Here is an 18,497-nt window from a genome sequence, read left to right as displayed (position 1 = left end):
AACATTTTTTCTACATCTATCTATCAATTTATTTTGCTAAGTATTAAGCCAAATATTTGTGTAAAACTATTTCAGTTTTTTTAATAAAAAAAAATTTGAAATAACTTCTAAAATGTACTAAATTTGTAAACACTATGCTTTTAAGGCCAAATTTTTCTGTTAATGGATTGATTAGTTTATATGATTGTTTATACATATATAAGATAATAACTATAACATTTTTAGCAAGAATAACAACTAAATTATTTACCTTTTTTTTATGAACTGAATTTTTAAATATAATTGTTTAATGGTGTTTAGCGTCTTTAGTAAAAAAAAGTCAGTAACAAATTACCAATGTAGAAACTGTTACAATACCGACCAAATTTTTTGTTTGGTTTTCGCTACAGGTTGCTATGTAGTGTAAACTAAATTTTTACAAAAGCTACTTAACAAGTTCAATTCTGTAATTATTTTAGATGTAAAACTTTAAATGAAAAATTATTAAGTTTATTTGTTTAACAATATATTTTTAATAATTGTAGTTATATTAATATTTAAAAATAGTGAAATTTGAATTTTGAAAACTTAAAAGTAACTCAATGCTATCAAAACTCTATTTTAAAAGTTTTTCATAACTTTTATTCAAATCAGAACATTTTAAATTTATGCTATAAACCAGCTTAGTTTATAAGTAACATCATAGTTTAAGAAACAGTTTTATAAATTTTTCTTAGTAACAAATAAAATCATTAAGTATAATGCAGTAAAATTTTTATCATTATAAATACATTCAGAAAATGTTTAACGTTGTAGAGGGGAGAAAGGTTTCTAATGTTTTTCTACCTTAATTTTTTTTAACTGAAAAAATAAACTATTAAGAATAATCAAACCCAAACAAAACAACTTTATCAAAACTTAATTTAAAAAATAAACTAGTTAACAAAAGCAATAAATCAAATAGTTTCACTGACTAACATCATTAAACTTGAATTCAAAAGAATATCTGAAAATGATAGTTTTAATTTAATTTAACTTCTAAAAGTCATCTTTAACAATATGTTTATAAAAAAAACATAACTTATCAAAACTTTTAGCTAATAATTAACTTCTGAAAACTTAATTTTTCCAAGGCTCACTCTTCCCTTTACAAAAGAGGTTGGCAAACTATAGGCCACAGTAATTATTTTTAATGCAGTTTTTTTAGAAGTTATATTTAATCTTTAGTGATTTAAAAATTAAGATATTCCCCTTTTTTTTTTAAATTAAACTGCTAAAATAGTTCTCTTTTAAGATTTTTCAACACTTTTTTAAGGCCATGCATTTAAGCTACATCAATTGTAATTCTACCACTCCCTTAAACAATTGAAATTCAGTTATTCCAAAATAAAATGTATTTGAAAGTTAAAAATTAGATAATTGTTGCAAACTCTTTAACAAATACTTAACCTCACACTATTTCAAACATTAAGTGTGCTAAAATCAAGAGACTTTCCACTAATTGGACTGTTATAAAGTTATAGAAAATACCAGGGCAGGCAGCTAAAAAAAGTTGGAAATTATTTCAATTTTGAAAAACTCAGGCTATGCTTAAGTGATAAAAAAATAAGTTTATCTTTGCTTAAATATGACATAGTATTAAAATATAAGTTTAAAACTTCAAAGTAGTTACTGTAGATAAATAAAATTAAGTTCTCCAAAATAAAAAGTTGTAAAAATAAAAGTTTTGATTTTTTACTACTTTTCAAGTTTAAATTAAAAAAATACACCCTTATTGCAACAGATTACAGCATACCTTAGATAAAATTATATTAAATCAATAATATTTGTAAAAAAAAAATTTACATTCTTAAAAGTATATAACTACTTCTTTTTGAAATTTAATTAAAGTACAGTCAATAAAATACTTTTTATAATTAAAAAAAAACACAAACATTAGAAAAGCAATATGTGAAACTAATACTACATTAAAAATGTGTTTATAAATTAGGTTTGACATGCAAGTATGTTGATTTAACTTTTTTTCTTGTAAAACCATATTTTAAATTTACTTGTTAAGTACACAAATTACTACTTTTGTTTTTATAATCTATTGTAAATTAAGAATCAATTAATCTATGTAGTAGTGAAGTTTAAAAATAACGAAGCATAGCCAAATATGAGTCAAAGACAAGTTTTGCAAGGTAACACTTTGATTGCTTTTAACATACAGCTACTTTATTTAAAATAATTTAAATTAGATAAACTGAATGTATTGTATAGTGCTACAAATAAAGTTCAAGTGTATCTCAATAAAAGTAACTATAAAAAATACTTTTAGTTTTTGAACAATACCAGAAATCAAGAACACAGTTTGTACAAACAATTGCGGAGCTATCAACAAGACCACAAAATATAGAAACACTCCAAAATGCAGGTATTGTCTTGTTTAAATTTTTCATTTGTGACTTAATCTTATACATAGGCACTATCTAATTTGCAGTGATAAAGTAATGCTTTACATAAAAGTTTAATCATAAATACTGCATATTTGATATACTAGTACAGTGCTTATTCACTTATCCCCACATGTTGGTCAAAATTTTTCTATAAACATGTCTGGATAACCATTTTTCCAGATAAGTACAAAAATTCATTTTTCAATGAAATAATATAACTGCTGTGTTTTATGCAATGCATAATAAATAATAAAAGTTCAGCTCCTCTTTTTCTGCTTTAAACTTTTCTTCACTATTTAAAATGTCATACAAAGTGGACCTGCCTATGCTAAACTGCTCTATTATAAAAAACTTTGGCACAATATTTTTTACCACTCTACAAACTTCTAGCTTATTTTCAAAGGTTGGTGCAACTCTTTTTTTTTTTTGATGTCTTGTCTATTTCTAAAACCTGGTATATCGTGAGTGTGTCAAACTTATAACCTATAAATAGAAAATAAATGTTATGCACCTCATATTTAACAAAAAGTATTTGAATTAACAACTTTTGTAATATAGTTTGAATTAAAATCAAACCAAAAAAAAATAGTTAAACATTCATTTTCTAAAAAAAATAGAATTCAAGCAACTATCCAAAAACTAAAAAAGTTAAAATAAAAAACTTTAAGTCATATTATAAATAACATTGTTTAAAAAAAATAAAAATCTGACTTACTTTACATACTAAGGTTTTTGATAACTAAACTAGTTTTGAATAAAGTTTGAATGTAAGCTTTATTAGTATTATCGGTCATAATAATGAACTAAATTGCAGAATTTATAAAATCACTTAACATTTTCTTACAGCATAAAAGCTTAAATATTTGTATCACACAAAAAATTTATGGTTAAAATTGAAAAGTTTTTTAAATTTTTTCTTGACTGAAACTGTCAGGATAAGTGAATAAGCACTGTATTAGTAAATATATAAAAAATAATTTTTGGTCATAAAATTTTTATTTTTAGTTTTTTTTTTTGTTCCTATAAGTTGTTTTTATAATGTGAGGAACATTTACAAGAAATTTGAGTTTAATTGCTTTAAAAACAATATAGAAGATAGAAATCTAGTAAACTTTTATAGTTCTGAAAACATTGGCCAATAAAAAGTGTTTCTTTATACAATTCGTATAAAGCATTGAAAACTTTTTACAAAACAGACCTTAACTCAACACTATTTAAATGTTTTTATTTCATAAAAATTATCTTATAAGATTTACTTTAATCTTTAAGAGTTAATATCAATTTTAATAAATGAATTCGGACCACCATTTATTGCTTTAGTATTTTAAAAGAAACTCAAAAATGTGTCCTACATAAATAAGATGCATGAAAATAAAAGTATAATTTTTTATGAAACCTTACTTGCAAAATATATCAAAAACATTATAATGTGTCTTATATTTTTATGTAAGATATAATATCTGAAGTTTTAATTTAGGTTTAATAAAAAAAATTAGTTTTAAGTTTGGTAAATTTGTTTAAAGAAAACTGGGATGGGTTAAAAATGCACAAAAGGTCACTTTTGCTTAAAGGGACATTTTTGCACAAAGGGTCACTTTTGCACAAGAATTAAAAAAATAATAATAACATTAGTAAATAAAATATCAACTAAGGGTAAGGGTTAGGTGTAACAGTGAAAAAAATAAATTGAAAAAAAAAGTTAATATAAAAAAATACTGACTGAGGGTAAAGTTAAGGAGTAACAGTAATAGTAAAAAAGAAGTCAAAAAAAATTAAAAAAACGCTACCGACCAAAGGTATGGATTAGAGGTAACAGTGAAATAAGAACAGTAAAAAAGATTTTAGAAAAAAAATTATAAGAAGTAATAAATTAATAATAATAAAATAAAAAAGTTTCAATCTTAAAAAGTGTCCTTTGGTTTATTTTTGACACTTACCCAAATCAAGATTATTATGAAGACTTTTGCTTAATCATACAACATAAAAAGATTGAATGTCTTGCTATTTAATGTGTATAGTTTTGTGTTCCAAACTATACCAATTATGTTCAATTGAAAATTTATAGTAACTTATACTTAATTATTTAGCTTATAAGTTTTAAGTATTGTCATTTAAATTTGTATTTTTTAATTATTTAGAAAAATTAATTGCTTTAAATTTTTGCTTAAATAAACCATTACTGTATGTTAATTTTCAAGGTGTAATGTCCCTTTTACGACCACTTTTGCTTGATGTGGTACCAACTGTTCAACAAACTGCGGCCTTAGCACTGGGAAGACTAGCAAATTTTAATGATGACTTGGCAGAAGCCATTGTCAAAGGAGATATTTTACCTCAACTTGTTTACTCTTTAGCTGAACAAAATGTAAGTATATCTTAATAGTTATTTAAACTATAAACTTCTTATGAGTTGTTTATTTTCTTCAAAACATAATATAACATAAATCTTTTATTGTACCTTGGTTAAACTTTTATAATCTGTGATTTATTTTATTAGTTTTAAACAGTTAATGTTTAGTTTATATACTGTTTAAAATAACCCTTTTAATTTTCTTTTCACTTAATTCAAAACTCTGTTTATCTAAATATTTTTTTTTGATCAATATATAGCTTTTAAAAGGTATTTAGCATTTTTAAATTTAATAAAAGTTTGCTTACTTGTATGAAATTTAACTAGTTTCATAAAAATATTTATATTTATTCTGATCTATAATTTAATATTTTGTATCATACTTCTAAAAAGGCATTGCTTTATTTACTAGACAAAAATAATATTACCTTTTAACAAGCAAAAGTTTATAAGCCTCAGTGCTCAATTAGCATAACAGTTATCAGTATTTTGACAACTCTGTTTTGTATAGTTTATATATAGTTGGGTTACAAATTTTAGTTATTATCAGAGTGGAGATTATTTAGTTTTATTTTTTAAAATAATTGTAAACTATTGTTTTGGTAAGTAGGTAAATTTTGTTTTGAATTTTCAGAGATTTTACAAGAAAGCAGCAGCATTTGTGTTAAGAGCAGTTGCAAAACATTCACCTCAACTTGCACAATCTGTAGTAGATTGTGGGGCACTTGATGCACTTGTTGTTTGCTTAGAGGAATTTGATCCTGGTGTAAAAGAATCGGCTGCTTGGGCACTTGGTTACATTGCACGTCATAATGCTGGTTTGTTTTTTTTTATAAAAATAATTAAAATATGCACATTGTTTTGTACCCTATTTATTCTTCACCTTCTTTTTCTTCTTCTTCCTCTTCTTATTGTTTTTATTAACATGGTTATTAGTATTATAAAAGATAATATGACATGTACAGTTGATTTATTAAAAAGATAAATACTTAAACTTGTATACTGAAATAATTTTCAAAAAAGTGTTTTCTATCAGAAGAATAATGTTAAAAAATTTTTTTTTGTTAAATTGTTTTGGTAATTTTGCAGTTTTGTATAGTTTATTTATACAATATATTGTTATACATAAAACTAAGAGTTATGTTTTCTTTAATTAAGTCATTTTTCTTAATTAATTAATGTTTTTTAAAACTTTATTTGCTCCTCAGTTTTAGTCCGGGCCGCTAAGCATGTAATAAAAACCTCTAAAGTAAAAAACTCAAATTACCACAATGGGTGGAAAAGTAAACACTTATAACAAAGATATCAAAGTATTTACAAAATTTTAAAAATAACACAGAAGTTTGAAAATATAACAAATATATTTACATTTTTTAAGTTATAAATTTAGTTGCGCAAGCTATAGTTAAATTATACATTATTTTAAGTGTTAGTTAACAATTAACTTAACTACAAGACTATCAACAACAGTAAATGTGATATTTTATGGACTTATTTTGGAATTATCAGGCAGACATTATCATAATTAGTCGATGTATCAGTCCAATCAAACTTGTTTTAAGTATTTTCTCACTAAATTAGCCATAGTTTGTGGGTTTCAATTTGGAGAAACCTTTGTAGCAAGATATAATGTAATAATACTTTAAATTCTAGAGACTCAAATAAAGATAACACATTGGAAAATTAAAACAACTGTTATTTTACACAAATACTTATTGACTTACGGCCTTTTGCTGTTCTAAAAATATGAACAGCTCTCTAGAGTTAATAACCATAAGTATGCATTTTACTTTGTGTTTAATACACATTTTTAAACCGTTACTAATACTGCAGTATATTGTAAATTTTAAATTATTAAATAAGTATTTTATTTTATTTTTTTTAAATTTTTAATTTTTTTATATATTTCATTATAATAAATAAATACATTTTTTTCTATCCAAAAGCCTTATTCCCAGTATAAAGCTAAATAACAGTTGTTTTAAGTATAGTCTCAAACTAATTGATTCATTTTCTTAATCACTTCTGTAAATGTTGTATTTACTTCTATATCTTTTTTAAATGTTTATACTTTTTACCCAATTCGATTAACACCTTTGTATCACATAGCTAGGTGCCCTGCAACGAAACTGAGTAGCTTTTTATGAAACTTTATTTAATGGTTTGTATTTTCCTAGGGAAGTTGATTACTCTGTAAGAACAATTTTTTTTATGACCACAAAATTTTTTATTGCAAAGTTTACCATATTTCAAATTAAAAAAAAATTAGTACTGCATAACAAGTATGTTATATTTTTGTTTTTATTTTTAATATAAAATTTTTAGCTATTTTTGAATTTTTTAAGTTACATCATACAGTTTTTATCATATTGTATTTTTAAGGTAAAGTTAGATTAAATAATAGATTTTTATTTTTTTAGTTTTGACCTTAATCAGGTATCTAATCTTCCTTCTGTATTATTAAAGTTTTTATAAAATTTATAGTTTTTAAACTTAAAGTTACTTTTACAGAACTTTCGCAAGCAGTCGTCGATGCAGGTGCAGTTCCACTTCTTGTTCTATGTATTCAGGAACCAGAACTTTCACTCAAGCGTATTTCAGCTTCAGCTCTCAGTGATTTGTGCAAGCACACACCTGAACTGGCTCAAGTTGTTGTTGATGCAGGTTCTATTGCTCATCTCGCTCAAATGATACTCAATCCAGATGCTAAACTTAAAGTTTGTTTAAAAAAATAATTAAAAAAACTTGTTATAGCCATTATATTGCCATAAAGGGAATCTACCTTGTTTTTTACAAGTTGATCTTATCCTGTTTAGTTTTATCTTACCTATCAGATATTTTTAATTTCTATTAAAGTTCAAAGTAACTTTCGAGGTATAAGTAATCAAAGTCAGTGAGCCTATCAATAGGTTTCTTATAGAAGGTGCATAACGAAACTCAAAAAAAGTATTTTATGAAAATTATGTCTTTATATTCTTTTTCAGCATATCTTCTTCAAAAATTTACAGTAAGTTCTTTACTAATATTTAAGTGTTTTCAAGGATTTTTTAAGATTTTTTTAATGCAAAAATTCAAAGTTTTTTAAACTATATAAGGAATGTTTCCTAAAAACTTGAGGTCTTTAGCTCAATAAATGAAGAAGATATATTTCTAGGGAACTTTTAGTTATAGGATAAAATTGAGATGAAAAATTAAGGTCCATATGTTTGTATTGAATAATGTTTACTAAGTTACCATATCTCAAAAATTGAATAGAAATTTTAAATTATTTAAAAATTGACTTGTAGTTTATACTTTCAAAACCTTCATATAAAAGTCAATTTTAATATTTGTAAACAAAAAATTATTTTTGTGTTCAACTAGTTTTATTTATAAACAACTCTTATACTCTGTATACTTTTTAAATTAAGCTGGTTATAAATTGCAAACTAATACAGTTATCTAATAAGTTAACAACTTAATCATAAAATAGTTATAAAGGTCACATACCAGAAATAAAATATTAGAAACAATGCCAATTTTCTAACTTCATTACTGAATATTTTTTTGAATGCGTTTAAAAGTTGTAATACTAGTGTATAAACATTGAAAATTTTGAAGTTTTTTCTAAACAGTTTACATATTCATAATATAAAAATTTTATAACTTGAAGTTAATCAAAATTTATCTTTTTTTTCTTCATATTTGAAAACATATAAAAGCTAAAATAAAAGTCTACAAGTTACAATAAGTTAATAAGTTTTCAATAATTATATTATTTATTTAACTATCAAATTTTAATTGCTTTAAGTAAGGTAAAAGATTATAAGCAAACTGACTTAAGATGCAATTAATCACTTATATTAAACAGTATTTTTTTAAACAGCTTGCAATTATACAGGGATTTCCTAAAAACATTTTTATAAATTAATAAACTGTAATAAAAATCTTATAAAGGCTCTTCTTAATTAAATTGTTTTTTTAAATATGTGTTTATGTTCAATATTTTAAATCCTGAAACATCAAGACCGTTCTTCGTCTATTTAACGCTCTCTAAAGCTACTGGTTTAGTGATAGAAGCGATCGCATTTAAAATATTGCTCCAAGTCATTGGTATCCCGTTATTTTTTATGTATAGTATCTTTTATGTCATCTAATATATAAATTTAAATTGGTTGGTTGAAAAATACTGATTTATAATTGATCAGTCAGTTATGGTAAAACATTTAGTTAGTAATTCAATAATCACCTCAGCTGTTTTTGCCTATGAATAAAATTAGAGTAATTATTGCATTTAGTTTCTTTATTTTGTTTTATCTCTCATTATTCAGTAACTATGTATTATAATGTTTTGTACCAGGCAAAGATTGTTATTTTTTAGTCATTTAGTTTTGTCAAGTATTATCGCTCAATTCTATTTTCATAAATTATAAACGTATTCATTTTTTTTGTACCAGTTTTATAAACTTAAGTTCATAGGGTAGGTGGCCCATGCCTTTTTTATAACAACTAATATGGGCTGTTATAAAAAGTTTTAATTATGGACTATAAGTTACTTTTTATCTAACACAAAGCTTCAATTACTTTTTTAGATATAGTCATGTTTTTATAACTTTTCTAAAAGACTGAAAGTAAATTTTTTATTGTCAATTTTCTATAAGTTAATTGATAATAATGATTAATATTCCTACCATGATAAACTAAAAGTTATTGTTTTTTTTTTGAAGAAAACTTTATTTCTGACCATATTTTATAAACAGTTTTATGTATATATATTATTTTACTTTAGATTTACTTCTATTGAGAATTATCTTTTTAACTAGTAAACCTTATGGAGCTGCAATTAATTCATTTTTTCATTGGAAAATTTATGCACTTTTTTCTACTTTTGTTGTAAAAATTTCTAACCAATTTGTTACATATTACAAGTTACCACTCTTTCAGGCTAGTTTTAGTTAAAAAAAACTTAAGGATAGCTCATTCTAGTTTCTATTCTTATTTTGTTGACTTTGAATCAACCATTTCTAAAAGGTCGTATTTTTTTCCTATTTAAGTTACATAATTTAGTTTTAATTTTTTACAGTATTTAATGTCAATAAAAATTAAAACAATTTTTCGTATTACTACTATGTATTTAAATGAAAATTTTAACTTAAAATTTTTAAACTTGCCATAAACTCTGACTGAATATTTTTTATTTATAGTGCGATAACTCTGGTGTTGTAATCAATTGTCAATCTGTAAAAATACTCAGTCTGAGTAGATATTATTAGCTAGCAACTGATACTAAGTCTAGATTGTTACACTTATTGCAAAATTTAATGTTTTCAGCGACAAATTTTCTCAGCGTTGAGTCAGATTGCTAAGCACTCTGTAGATCTGGCAGAGATGGTTGTTGAAGCTGAAATATTTCCAGCTGTTCTTACTTGTTTGCGTGATCCTGATGACTATGTGCGAAAAAATGTAGCAACTCTTATAAGGTTTTTTAAATCTTTTTTTAAGTGTGTTATTTTAGTTTCCCTATTAAATTTTTAGTTTTACTACAACTTATTGTAAAATTTCACAAAAGTTTTCCATAGGATACTCAATAAAAAATGTATGAATTTGTATAAATGTTTAATATAGTAAATATTATTGATGTTAATATAATATATTACAGCATATATAACATATTGTATAATAAACAGTTGTATAGATAATAATATAGTTTATAATATATTAATATGTTAATAATATATTATATATAATATAACATAATATTTTATAATGTTCTTAACTTATTTTCATATAAATTTTTAAAGCTTTAAAATCTTTAGACTAGAAAAATAAAATTTTTACGGTATACTCCATTAATATATATTTGGACTCTTCTTTAAAATTTAAAAAAAATTATGTTTATTATTTCCTAAAACAATTAAAAGTAAAAAGAAAGTGGATATGTGCAAAAAATATTCAAATTATATAAGTAAAATGATTAGTTCAACTCAACCAATGACTTTAGTTTCTAACTTGGAGAAATTAATTTATTGAATATAAAAATTGTATTTAAATTTAATACTTTAGATTAATTATTTGTTTGTTATTGTATATATATTAATGAAATAAAATACTAAATAAGAGTTCACTTATGGTATTTTAATAGTTTATTCAACTAAGTTTTCACCTGTTGACAATTTCCATTAGAAGCAATATATTTTTACTACAATTGTAGAATCAATACAAGTTTATATAGAAAAATAAAATAAATCACTAAACACATTATAGTTATTATTTATTGAAACATATAAAAAAAAATATATAAAAAAAGGATAATAATAAAAAACGAAGCAAACTTAAATTAGTTTGTAAAGAAAAGTCGATAAAAACTTGAAATGATTTAGCAGTTAATTTTCCTATCTATAAGTATAGCTATTTTTTGAATTTTATTTTGTAAATTTATTAAATTTTTATAATTAGTAAATTAGTTATAAAAATTTAATAAATTTCAAAATAAAATTCAAACAAAATGGCTATGTTTATAGATCGGAAAATTAGCTGCTAAATCATTTCAAGTTTTTATCGACTTTTCTTTATAAACTTTGGCTATAGCTATTATAAATAAAGTAACTATACACGCTTTTTAATAACGAAAAAAAAAGCATTAGATCTACAGGATAATTTTTCAAAACAAAGTTCAATCAAAATTAATATAAAAAAAATATTAAAAATAATTAAAAACAATTCTATCTGATTTCATCAATAAAAGCAGAAGCAGTGTTACAGTTATAAAATGGTAGATGTTATTTTAAATTAAATAAAATATACCCAAAAGTATGAAAGGTGTTCAATTTGCAACCTAAAAGCTCGAAGTTAATAAAGAAAAGTTTTAGATACTCGAAGTAGTTGAGCAGCTGTTTGTTTACTACACTATAACTTAGAATATTATTGTTTGTAAGTTTATTTACATATATAATCTTTTGTATGAGTTGCTTAGTACTTACATGATTTAGTAATTAATAATTAGAGGCTATTCAGGGACAACTTTTATTTTACTTGTCCTTGTGTATACGCTGCTCAATTTTACGCTTGTAATGTTTTTACCTTTGTCCTGAACATCTGTTGTTATTAAAGAAAAAGTTGTCTACCCTTAATGAATCAACTATTGAAAAGTTATTTTTTAATTATTAAGTTAGAAGTTCTTAAATAATCTTAGGGAAATATCGAAGCACACGCCTGAGTTGTCTCAGTTGGTAGTAAATGCTGGCGGAGTGGCTGCTGTTGTCGATTACATCGGAGATTCTAGAGGAAATGTGCGATTGCCGGGAGTGATGACTCTTGGCTATGTTGCTGCGCATTCAGAAAATCTTGCTATGGCAGTTATTGTTTCTAAAGTAAGTATTACATACTTAAATTGTAAGGATTGAGTGAAATGTATTTTTTTTGTTTTTTAGTAAAGAAAATTTCAAGATGAATATTCCAAATATGCTAGAGTTATAATTTGTTTGATAAGTTTTTTAAGTTAAAATGTGTCTTTAAAACCTATATTTTAATTTAAGTTTCAAAAAACATAACTTTCAGTAATCAAAAATAGTAATGTTTATTAGAACAAACTGCACTAAATCCTTTTTTTCATAAAATTTCAATGATTATACGCGCTCAAGCTCACTGCTTCATGTATCGTATTATCAATTTATACTTAGTTTTTTTTGCAGTGCGATTTTGCTTGTTTATGCTTTTAGAGTATCATGTGTCCAAACACATTAAATAAACTTAAAAGGCTGGCACTAATAGTTATTTTTAAATGCTCTAGGTACTTTTCTTTAATTTAGTAAAAAAGTATGTTTTTAAACAATATTTTGTTAGAAAATATTATTTTCATATACTAAAATTACTATATGTACTTTTTGAAAACTGTTTTAATTTGTTTTAAATACTAATCTGTTGTGTCTAGTTACTTAATATTCTTACTAACATAAAGTTTTGCTTTTTGTTTTTTAATTTAGTTACGTAATTAATCTTTTAGTCTTTACTCATTTAGTAAAGTAATATTCTTGCAGGGAGTAAACCAGCTTGCACTAATACTGAGTGATGAACCTGAAGATCATATAAAGGCCGCTGTGGCATGGTCATTAGGACAGGTGGGCCGACACACACCAGAGCATGCCAAAGCTGTTGCAGTTGCCAATGTCTTCCCACGACTTTTGCAACTTTACTTGTCAACTAACAGCTCTGAAGATTTACAGCTAAAAGTAAAATAATACTTAAATCTTAAAATCAACTCAATAATAAAAAACAATATTCTAATTTAAGTTTGATTATTAACAAAGCTTTTTCTTGTTGTACTTGTTTTTATCTAGTTTGTTTGCAGTCGAAAAAAGCCTTGAAAAATGTCCTTCAGAAATGTGTTCACCTATCAGCTTTGGAACCTCTTATACATGATGCTCCGCCTAATATACTGAAACATGTTATTGGTCAATATGGAAAAGTTTGTATACATTTAATGTTTTCTAAATAAGTAAATACATAGTTTATTCCAAATTTATTACAGCAAAGCTGTGTTAAATTTTTATAAAATTGTGAATGCATTTGTGTGAAAACACTCTAAAGAACATATTGGTGATTTTCTTTTACAATGCTAAATTTTGAGTCTTTTATTTATGAAGATTTCTTGGAAATTTACTTTGATATAAGAACATGACTAATTAACTCCTGTATTTTCTTTACTAAAAGCCTTTATATGTTTTAAAGTAGTTTTCATTTAGATATAGTAATAATAAATACTTTTTTAAAGTGATTTAACTTCCTATTTTTCTTGATTTGAACTTCTCTTTTAGAACTGAGCTGCGCTTGAACATCATTGACAAAATTTATACTTGATTATGTTTTTAAAAGACGATAAGTGAAAACTAGATATTTTCATTTTCCAAAGAAAAAATACTGTATACTAAAGTTAATGAAAGTGTTAACATTAGTTTACACGATGTTTTTAAACGGAAAATAAAAGTATATATAATATATGTGTTGTAATTTTGTTAAATTTTTAAATAAATTTTTAGTTTTTCATAGCAAAATCCATTAGTTTTGATTAAAAAAAACTATGACAGTTATGATTGTTTAAGTAAAATACCTTAAGTATTTCACATTAGTGTATTCAGAATGATTTTTTCACATATCAGTGTATACAACTTTTTTTTAGTTTAAGAACAATAAATCTGATCTAGTCAAACACATAATATTCGTACAAATCATTAAAAAGCTTATATACTGCTAAACAATATCACAATCAAATTTTGTTAATTTCTTTTAATTGAATACTGCCATAAGAGTCACCTAGAATTTTCTATAAATTTTCAACTCCTTTAGAAAAATTAAATAAAACATTTATTATAAGCATGAAACAAATAAAATCTATTTGAAAAACAATTCACAGGTGTTGCCACACGATAGTAAAGCTCGAAGGTTGTTTGTCACCAGCGGCGGACTGAAAAAGGTTCAGGAAATAAAAGCGGAGCCAGGAAGCATGCTGTATGAACACGTGATGGCCATAAACAACTGCTATCCGGAAGAAGTGGTCAAGTACTACAGTCCCGGATACTCTGACACTTTGCTTGAACGCATCGATCAGTACGTTCCTGCTGTTTGATTTGATGGGTTTGTTCCATCCACAACACATGAAATTTATATTACAGTTTTTTTACTATTTGTGTTTGTTTTACTTTATGGTGATTAAAACGCTGTTGTAAATATTCAAAAAACCTTTTTTTGTATATTAACGTGAAAGCAAGTGGTTGGTAATTTTTAAAAATAATAATAATAACTGTTTAATAAACTTTATTCTTGTAATCAGTCTTTTCCTCGACAGTTTAGTACACCTTTACATTCCATACTACCGCTGTTTAAAATAATACTGTGATAATTTAAAACAAAAATCTACTATTTTGTTCGTTTGTGTTTATTAATTTGTACCGTTTTCTTAAGTTTATTTGAAAGGGAGAAATACAACTATATGCATGTTTGAATTTTTTTTTGTCGTGAATTTTGCACCAAAAATAAACACTAAAACAATTGTTTTATGTTTATCAGCAAAACATGGAAGTTTTCTAATTTATCTATTCATATTTACTGCATATTGCAACTTACTTCAACAATGAGTAAAATATTTATATGAAAAACTGTTTTAATTCAATACAGAATGTATTAGTTTAGTTTTGAACCACCAAGTTTGCTAGCTATTTAATTCTAAGAAAATAAACTCATGCATTAAAATGCAAAAGTATTTTATAAAACATAATTAAAAAGTTTATTATCATTTTGGTATTAAGACATAACAAAAACATGATTTGAGGTGAGAAGAATGTAGAACAAAACCACACACAAACTAATAGCAATATATATTAAAGTAAAAATTTCTACCGTCAGTATTAATTTTTAGATATATTAAGACCTTATAGTTAGTGGGATTAATCAATAAACGTACAAACTTCAAAGCCTATAGAAAGATTCCATTGTTTAGTTGGAGTATTATTGTAATTATTTATGATTTTTTCGTTTTAAGGCGTGTTTAGAAGTATTTCGTCTATAACAAAACTATTTGAACCACAAACCAAGTTACTAACTTGGTTAAAATATTGATAAAGCGCTACGGTCTTTAGCCTTATGAGTTTAATATATATTTTCTATAGAAATAATTGTTGTTTAAATTAAAAATTCAAATTTAATCAAAAAGTAAACAAAAAATTATTACGTTTTAAAATTTTAGTTTTGATTAAAAATATTTATTTTTGAAAAAGTTGTCTAAATACGTAACTACCTTGCTGTAAATTTTATAAAAATGAATTTAACAAAAGGTATCTTAAAAATTAAGTCAGATTATTATTAATTTTTAAAGTAGTTTTTATGTTTTTTTTTACTAAACTTTTTTTTGTATCAAAATACTGCGTTCATTCTGAAAACTTGACATCTATATGTATTACACAGTAAAAAAATCATTTTTGTTTTATAGAAAATAGATTTTTTACTCTAAGACAGTGGTCTTCACGATGAGCTCGAAGTTTATTTTGGGGTTCACAAAATTTAATTTGAATTTACACTAGATATAGTTGAGTTCATATTGAAGAGCAAAAAAAAGGACTTTTCAATATTTGTAGGGAGTTTTTACCTTAGCATACACTTTATTTGGTTTAGTAGTGTGCACAGATTTTAAGTACCGTGAAAAGAATGCTAACTGTGCTTTACTATCTTTGAATTTCTTCAAACCTTAAAAAAAAAAATACTTAAAAAAAAAATTATATTTATATCGTTATCTCTAACCCAACTTACTCAAACTTAAGAAAAAAAGTTTTAATGATAAAAATTAAAAATGAAAAAAAAAAAAAAAATTTTTTTGATGACTCTGCAAATATGATTTGCTACTTTTATACTAATAGTTTGCATGATTTTCAAGCTGCCCATCAGTGTAAGCTTTATGATGCAAAATAAGTACCTATTTTGAAACTAATGAAATGAAATAAATCTTTTATAAAAAAAGCAGAATTCAGATATTTCTCAATAAGCTAAGACTAGTAAACAGTAGTAATATAGTCAAAAAACATAATAAAACTACTGTCAACAAATCTGGTGTGGAGAAATATATATGTTCATCAAATACTAAAAAGTTATTTTATATCTTATTATTTTATGAAATAAGTTTTTTAATTGGTAACTTTTCAAAAAAGTTTTGTCATAAGATAAAACATTACCTATAGAACTGAGTTTTAAAAGTAGTATTTAAAAAAGAAAATTATATTTTATATAGGTTAATCATTGATTTCTCTTTGGGCTAAATTTTCTTAGGTAACAATTTTTTAGTCTACTGTTATTGGCTAATTGAAAAGTCACTTTAAAAGAGAGATATAACCAAATAAAATAATATCATTATAAATATCTAAAAATTTTTTTTTATAGAGAAAATTGTTGGAAATCTTAGATAAAAATCTACATAATGAAACTTTTCTTCTTTTTGACCTCTTTTTTTACCTTATTGAAATAACAAATAGAGTAAATTTTGAATTTTATTAGCTCGAAATTGTTATAAACTGGAGCTATTTTTTTTGTGTTGCTTTTTTATATGATTTGATTATGATAAAAAAAACTTGCAAAGCTTAACTCCATTGTTTGGGCACCAGATTCACACTACTGTAAATATTTATCATTAAGAAATACACTTACCTAGATACAAATCATAACATTTTTAACCAAATTTAGCCGTTAAAAAATAGATAAACAAAAACAATCACTACAAAATATTGAACATAAAAGTTATTCTTCAAATATATGCCATTATTTGATATAAAAATTTCCACATTTTAAATTTTATTTTATAAACCATGGTTTTCTTGAGCGAACACTAACAGTAGATTTTTCACTTATTAGCTGTATTAAAAATACAAACTCAATAAACATTAGATTTTAAAAAACAAGTTAAATGATATAAAATGAAAGCAGTTTTTTGAGGATAATTTTATTTAAATAAATAGTATGTACTAACAAATCTGTAAGAGTGTGTAAATATATTTTTATTATTTTTGAAGTCTTTTAAGGCAATCCTATTTTTAATATATTAATATTTGTAAGAAGTTAAAACAAACACACATTTTAAAAATTAGACAAATGAAAGCATAAACTAACATTTCTATGAGCAATAAACAATATCTACCTATTTAATTTTTACATGTGCTCTTTTGAGAAACTTCAGCTATAATAAATCTAGTTTTTTATTGAAATATTTTTTTAGTAGTTCTTGTATTGTATAAATTTTACTTATGAATTTTGCCAAAATAGTTGTTTGTTGAAAGTTTTTTTTTAGTTTATTGTTTTTGTTTTTATAATTTGAGTTTAAATAGCATTATATTGGATATGCTTTTAAGGCCATAGGGGGGGGGGGGGGTCCAACATTTTTTTTACTAAAATCAACTTTGGCTTTTATATGAAAGCTTAAAGTACAAACTATAAGCCAGTTTTTATAGAATTCAAAAATATCATTTAACTTTTACGATATTTAACTTTTGTAAAAATTTTCCAATATAAACTTATGGACCGCAAATATTTCGGGGTCAATTTTCATGGAAATTTTTAAATTCACTAAAAAACTTATCTCCTCCTTCATTTTTTGACCTAAAGACTTCAAATTTTCAGGAAATGATCCTTTTAATATTTTGAAGAATCTGAATGTTGGAATTTTTGAAATTTTGAAAAATAAAAATTTTATCCACAAAAAACTAAAAAAAAGGTTAGTTTTTTGACAATATTTTTTTTTTACTCAAAATTGAAAAAAATCCTACAATAGATCTTTTTAAAGTTTAATGATACACATTCTGTAAAAATTTGAGAAAGATTACTCAAAAAATGAAGGAGGAGATAGATTTTTAGTGAAATAGTCTTTTTTCGCATTTTTAGTTTTTGCCTTCCATAAGGAACCTATTGAATGCTCTTTCTTTGATCGCTTATATCTAAAAAGTTACTTTGAGTTTTTTAAGCGGTTAAAAGTGTCTGATAGCTCAGATTAAATTCTACAAAATAAGATCAAGTTGTAAAAAACAAAGTGGACCCCCCATATGGCCTTAACTAACTTTCTTAAAAGCCATAAGTTTAATGTTAAATTTAAAGAATATATACAATGTACTTTATGATAAGTAGTACTACAAAATGTTTTAATTATTTTTTTTACTTATGAAAAAAATATTTTTTATTTATAAACATTTTGAGTTTATCATTGTTTTTTGGTGTTTATCTGT

The 18,497-nt window shown here is 24.1% G+C and overlaps 1 protein-coding gene across 1 annotated transcript; it reads left to right on the top strand.

Annotated features, from left to right (window-relative positions):
• Positions 1–2,079: 2,079 nt before the first annotated feature.
• Positions 2,080–14,761, top strand: LOC145835282 (sperm-associated antigen 6). Its single transcript, XM_082942854.1, has 10 exons — positions 2,080–2,162; positions 2,300–2,395; positions 4,616–4,782; positions 5,402–5,585; positions 7,279–7,484; positions 10,078–10,226; positions 11,939–12,116; positions 12,783–12,974; positions 13,094–13,210; positions 14,156–14,761. Exons 1-10 carry the CDS (start codon positions 2,138–2,140, stop codon positions 14,366–14,368), a joined length of 1,527 nt encoding a protein of 508 aa, XP_082798980.1. The 5' UTR covers positions 2,080–2,137; the 3' UTR covers positions 14,369–14,761.
• The last annotated feature ends 3,736 nt before the right edge of the window (positions 14,762–18,497 follow it).

The sequence above is a fragment of the Thalia democratica genome, chromosome 4 (assembly GCF_965202585.1).
Source record: "Thalia democratica chromosome 4, ktThaDemo2.hap1.1, whole genome shotgun sequence".
Lineage (NCBI taxonomy): Eukaryota > Metazoa > Chordata > Thaliacea > Salpida > Salpidae > Thalia > Thalia democratica.
The sequence above is the reverse complement of the archived record's forward strand: the minus strand, read 5'-3'. Positions and strand labels throughout refer to the sequence as shown.

Bases quoted from the DNA above. Each gene is read 5' to 3' on its own strand.
- LOC145835282 (XM_082942854.1), top strand. From the start codon at position 2,138: ATGAGTCAAAGACAAGTTTTGCAAG. The intron at 2,163-2,299 runs GTAACACTTTGA...AAATACTTTTAG, and splicing joins TCAAAGACAAGTTTTGCAAG to TTTTTGAACAATACCAGAAA. The intron at 12,117-12,782 runs GTAAGTATTACA...ATATTCTTGCAG, and splicing joins TGGCAGTTATTGTTTCTAAA to GGAGTAAACCAGCTTGCACT.